Here is a 6,000-nt window from a genome sequence, read left to right as displayed (position 1 = left end):
CACACACACACACACACACACACACACACACACACACACACACACACACACACACACACACACACACACACACACACACACACACACACACACACACACACACACACACACACGCCAAAAAAAGTATCATGTGACCTTTAAAATTTGACGTTGAGAAACTAGCTTCGAGCACGGCAATGGTGTTCTGTTTCTCTTCGGCCCGCGAGTGTGAAATGTGGCGGTGATGACGATGACTGACACTTTTCTGGACCTTTTCTCTCGGGGCTGCCTTGCGTGTGTGTGTGTGTGTGTGTGTGTGTGTGTGCTATAGGCTACACACCCTTATACGGCACTAAGCAGATGGTGTACATTTGTGGTGGTGCCTCGCCCTCTCTCTCTCTCCCTCCTTCTCTTGCGCACTCATTTTTATTCATTCTGTGTTTTTTCGTTCCTTCTTTCCCTCTGTTTTGTGTGTCAGACCCTTAAGTATCTCGTATGTATTAAAATTTGAAGTGGTGTTGCGCCCTTTTTGTCTCATATTCTTTCTTTTATTCATTCTGTGTTTTTTCGTTCCTTCTTTCCCTTTGTTTCATGTGTCAAACCCTTAAGTATCTCGTATGTATTAAAATTTGTGGTGATGTTGCGCCCTACTCTCTCACATACCGGTACTTTCTTTTATTCATTCTTTGTTTTTCCTTCTGTTTTTTTGTTTCCTGTGCTACTCCTTCAGGTATTTCGTATGCATTATATTTTGAAGTGGTGTCTTGCCCTCCCTCTCTTTCACTCTTATTAATTCTGTTTCGTTTCTTTTTCTCTGTTTTCTCTGTCGCCGCCCTTCAAATGTTTTCTGTGCAACACTTCAGCAGATTCTACATATATGGTTGTGCTCCCTCTTCCCTCCCCCCCTTCCTCCTCCCATCCTTTCTCTCTCTTGTTTTTATTCTGCGTGTTTTTCTACCTCCATGTTACTCGTGTCGACAACCCCAATTATATCTCACCTGGGGCTACTGGGGAAGAAATTGACCCAGGTGTATTTGGCAACACCGAGGGAGTTTTATACCGGGTGATATTAAGGTGCATAATAGCTTGAAGGTGACGAGGGTGAAGAGAATTGAAGGGTGGAGATGGAAAGGTGACAGGAGAAGAGAGAGCTAAGAGTGATGGGTAGGAAGGGAATGGAAGGGAAATGTTTGGTGAGTGAAGGGAAGAGAATTTAAAAGGTGAATGGGGTAAGAGTGAAGGGAATTATATAGAGTTAAGAGAAGATTGAGAGTGATGACAGTAAAGGGAATTAGAAAGATGTGATGATCAGGTTGAAGAGAATTACGTAGAAGAGAGAAAAGGGGTAAGTGTGAATGCATTTAGAAGAGTGTAGATGATGAAGAAGAAGGAAATGAGGGGGATTGGGTGAAGGGTAAGGATGAAGGGAACCAGAAAATCATTAGTTTGAAGATTTTGGGATTAAGGGAGAATTAAAATAAAGGTGATAGCAACAAAGGAAAGAGAAGGGTGTGAGGGTGGCAAGGAACAGGAGTACAGGATTAGGGTGAAGTGTAAGGATGAAGGGAACCAAAAAATCACAAGTTTGAAGATTTTGGGATTAAGGGAGAATTAAAATAAAGGTGATAGGAACCAAGGAAAGAGAAGGGTGTGAGAGTGGCAAGGAATGAAATAACACACCCATCCCTTCTTTCCACCCCGATATATACATAAAAGTAAAGGAAACGAACATGGAATCAGATGTCATACCCATTCCCTCCCCAACCCCAGTACATGTAAAGGGTAGGGAATATAACCCGGTAGCAGCGATGGGCCAAATTTGGGGCTTTACCGTGTACCAGCAATGGGCCAAATTTTTGTCATGATGTAAACCCCAAAAATAGATGATGCATAAACTGATCACAAATGCGTTGATATATATTATGAAATGGTTTGCGTGAGTGATGATTTTTTTCGCATTATTCTCGCTTGGAGGGGCCTTTAAGAAACATGATCCCCACAGCTACCGGGTTGAGGTAAGGGGGAGGGGGATAAAAGAAGCAGGAATATACAAATCAGACGTTGGGTGATGGGGGGATAATGGAAGCAAAAAGAGGAGAGTGGCAGCGGATAAGACTGCACCCCTATCCACCCCTTCCCCTTCCTGCATGTCCCTATTTGCCTCGCCTTCCCAGCTCCCTTATCTAATGGCATCCACTTTGCATCAACACTCACAAATATGGAAGAGGTGGGTGAGGGGGTGTGGATGTCCTTGGAAGCTGAGGAGTAAGATATTATTAAGTGAAGTCAATTAATCAGGGGGAAGTGTGAGGTGTGTAAAAGGTTAATTGAAGGTTTATCTCTGGTTATCTCTGTACATAAGACGGAAATGTGGAAGAAGTGTATAATAGTGAGTGTCTGTGACCTTGGTAGCTAAAGGGGAAGAAGTTAAATGAGATAGAATAGTCAGAGAAAAGTGTGAGGAGTGTAAAGAGGATAATTGAGATCTTTATCAGTTGTTGTCACCTTGTTGAGGAAGTGTGTGGGAGAGCAGACTGTTTGATAAGAAGCAGAGAGATTTATTTTTATGTTCTCCTCAGGCTGTTACACGGGCTCAGGAATTTAATTGGGATCCAGGAACTCATTAACAGTATCAACACTACTTAATGGCCACTACCTTTAAGAATTTCCTCTCTTCCCCAACACAGTGTCACAAGCCTTTACCATTTAGGATAAAGAAAAACTTCAAATAGTTTTGTTGGCAGTAATACAAATTCTGAAATGTCATTACTATTACAATTACCAGCATTTATATTTCCCAAATTTCATATTTCTCCCATTTCTCTCCATGCTGAATCCATCTGAGTTTCATTTGGCAAAATAACCAAAGTTTTATTTTTTCAAGGCTAAAAAGAACTAAACAAAAACACACTATAAAGACTTTCTTGCTTCTCAGATTTATCAGTCAAGTAGTTTTCATTTGGTGGGTCTAAAAAGTTGGTTTATGCTTTGTCTGTTTCCATCAACAAAACATTCACTACTGTATTCTAAACACACTTTATCTCTCCTCCACAGAGCCTCTCGGGTCACACCACCCCCGTCGAGTGTGTGCGATTCGGTGGGTCTGAGGAGCTGGTGTGTGCTGGGTCCCTCAGCGGCGCACTCAAGATCTGGGACTTGGAGGCAACCAAGATCGTGCGCACCCTCACCGGCCACAAGGCGAACATCAGGTGCATCGACTTCCACCCCTATGGAGACTTTATCGGCACCGGCTCCCTCGACACAAATATTAAGGTGAGTTTATTCCCCATATTGGCGAATGACTATTGGCTCATGTATGTTATTAATCTTACTGGTGAATGATTGTTTTTTTATGATTATACCAATTGATTTTTATTCCCATTCCTTCTGCTATTCTGAAACATGGTATTTAAGGGGCAGAGTTATGAGTACGGACCCCCCAAAAAGACATATAATACTTGGTTTAAGATAAATTTTTACAACATTTCACAAAGAATGCTGAATTAACTTGGTCATTGAACACTTTCCCTCAAAGTTAATTTCCTTTTCTTATTGTGTTTATTAATCATCCTTGTTGGTGATACATGTTTCTTGTAACTTTCTTGCTCTTTTTTTTCTCAATTTCCCTTTTGTGTGTATTCCTCAAATTGGTCAATAATCATGTCAACCGATTATGTACTACTTGCCTTATTCCTTTATCGTGTGTTTTTCCCACTGATTGATGATTATTGCCTCATCTACCCTACTTGTTTTACTTGTCTTTCTTTACTTTAAACGTCATCTCCGCTCACCCTTACTCTCTCTGTTTCCTTGTAGTACAGTAATCACTCACCATTCTTCTTTCCTCCCCTCAGCTATGGGACATCCGGCGGAAAGGCTGCATCTTCACCTACAAGGGCCACAACCTCACCGTCAACAGCCTCAAGTTTTCCCCCGATGGACAGTGGATAGCCTCAGCGGGGGAGGACTGCATCGTGAAGGTGAAGAATGGTGTTGCTTTTGGGTGTGGAGGTGGCTTAGCTTTTTTAGGATGTTGTTTGACTCATTATGAAGCTGAATGGATAAACTAGTCTCTTTGAAATGATGGTTCCTTTTCTTGAGTTTATATTTAATTTTCCTACTGGTTGTAAAATAGGATATGGATTTTGACTTGTACATTTAGTTCAGTATTCTTTTTAGTTTTCTTGATCTTGTGTAAACTAAGTTGTGAATTCGTTTACATTTAGATTAATCATCTATTTAGTTTTCTTGGTCTTGTGTCATTATTTGTATCAAGGAATGGAGGCCTCAGTCACTTTTTGTTGTGTTAGTTTCTTTTGTTAGTATAAATTGAGCCACACCGTCATGGGCCTTAAAAACATTGCTGACGTTGGCCTATGTATTCCAGCTATGGGACCTCCGTGCGGGCAAGATGATGACCGAGTTTGCTGACCACTCTGGACCAGTGAGCGACGTGGAGTTCCACCCTCATGAGTTCCTGCTTGCTTCGGCCTCACATGACCGCACCGTCAACTTCTGGGACCTGGAAAAGTTCTCTCTCGTCTCTGCCACAGATGCCGACACTGGGCCCATCAGGTGGGTGGCTGGTGGGAGTTGTGCTGGTATTCTTACATCTTTATAAACCTTACTTTGTACCAACCCTCATAAGAGAAGTTTAGTTATGGATATAGATACACTTAACAAGCAGCTGTTCATCTTATTAGTCATCTTTTCTTCTGTACATTGCACACTTGTTTTTTTCTATTGTACCTAACACACGGTCCTCTTTTACTTAACATTTATCATATATTTATCTTTAGGGTTGTGTGTATCAGTATGAACAGATTAAGTGCAGACAAGTAGAGAAATGATTGAAGAACTCAGGGGAAGGAAAGGTAGATGTCCGAGTGAATGATGAAGGAAAGAAAGGCAAGATGGAGATTGAGAGATTTCGGGTGGGATTTTGGGTCACACTCATAACTAACTGCTGTTTGTGCATTTTCCCTCCCTGATTCACCACCTTATACACAAATCTCTCCCATGTCCCACAGAACCATTGCCTTCCACCCTGACGGAGACTGTGTGTACGCTGGCTCCCCCGACGTGCTCAAGGTGTACGGGTGGGAGCCAGCGAGAACCTTTGACACCGTGGCCATGGGCTGGGGCAAGATACAGGATATTGCCATCGCACAGAACCAGCTGGTGAGTCTTTTACTTTTGGTTCTGGAATGAATTTCTTTTGTTTTTTTTACAGTACAGAAGGCACAGCACAAAAAAGAAGAAAAAAATAGTCTGCAAAATCTGCTCCCCAAAAGAGGATAGGAGTTTCAAAATAGATGTTCAAATACATTGGGGAGCTGTCTTGATAGGAAGGAGGAAGTTCAGACAAAAGGAGGCTGTTCCAAAGTTATCAGTGAAAAATTTTAAAGAATGAAGATGATGGTTTACTTTTCCATAAGGTATTTGGACAGCATAGGCTTGAGCTAGAATAGAAAGACTTGTGCAATGAGTTTGTGGAAGGGATGGGAGACATGCAGTTAGCGACTTAAAAAGAGCAGTTATCATGAAAATATTAAGTAAGAATAGAATGGGAAGTAACAGTGCATCAGAATTTAAGAGGTAAAAGACAGTAAAAGGAGGGGAGCTGATGAGGCAAAAGGCCATAGGAAAGGAAAAATATCTTTAGTAGAATGCTCCTTATGGAATTTGTACAAGCGATCAGAAAAAATGCGGAAAATGTTGATAAGTTTTGTATTTGTTAGGACATTTTTTAAGCCCTGAAGGTAAGCCAAGTATTAATTTGAAGATGATGAATTGTTTTCTTAGCTTCCTTCTCAGAACCATTGATGTAACAGAGACTCCTCATAAATGTCTGTTCAATGATTGACATAAAAAGCTATACAGGTTGAACTTCAAAGATACCTTTTATAATAGTTTTCAATGTCTCTCGTTAATAGTGAGTGCTCAGCTTGTCTAGCAAAAGTGACATGTAAAGTCTTTATATTGTCTGAGTTTCCATGAAAAAATGTCTACAAGAACCTT

The 6,000-nt window shown here is 41.2% G+C and overlaps 1 protein-coding gene across 4 annotated transcripts in view; it reads left to right on the top strand.

Moving 5' to 3' along the window:
* Positions 1-6,000, top strand: part of LOC126984802 (katanin p80 WD40 repeat-containing subunit B1-like) — a 138,652-nt gene that overhangs the window by 119,345 nt on the left and 13,307 nt on the right. For all 4 annotated transcript variants that reach the window (XM_050838931.1, XM_050838942.1, XM_050838923.1 and 1 more), the window contains 4 exons: positions 3,034-3,252; positions 3,834-3,959; positions 4,367-4,554; positions 5,010-5,160. In XM_050838931.1, the coding sequence (XP_050694888.1) occupies positions 3,034-3,252; positions 3,834-3,959; positions 4,367-4,554; positions 5,010-5,160 (684 nt within the window). The remainder of the gene's footprint in view (positions 1-3,033; positions 3,253-3,833; positions 3,960-4,366; positions 4,555-5,009; positions 5,161-6,000) is intronic.

Source organism: Eriocheir sinensis, chromosome 5 (assembly GCF_024679095.1).
Source record: "Eriocheir sinensis breed Jianghai 21 chromosome 5, ASM2467909v1, whole genome shotgun sequence".
Taxonomy (NCBI): domain Eukaryota; kingdom Metazoa; phylum Arthropoda; class Malacostraca; order Decapoda; family Varunidae; genus Eriocheir; species Eriocheir sinensis.
Note: the sequence above shows the minus strand (reverse complement) of the source record. Positions and strands in the feature narration are given on the sequence as shown.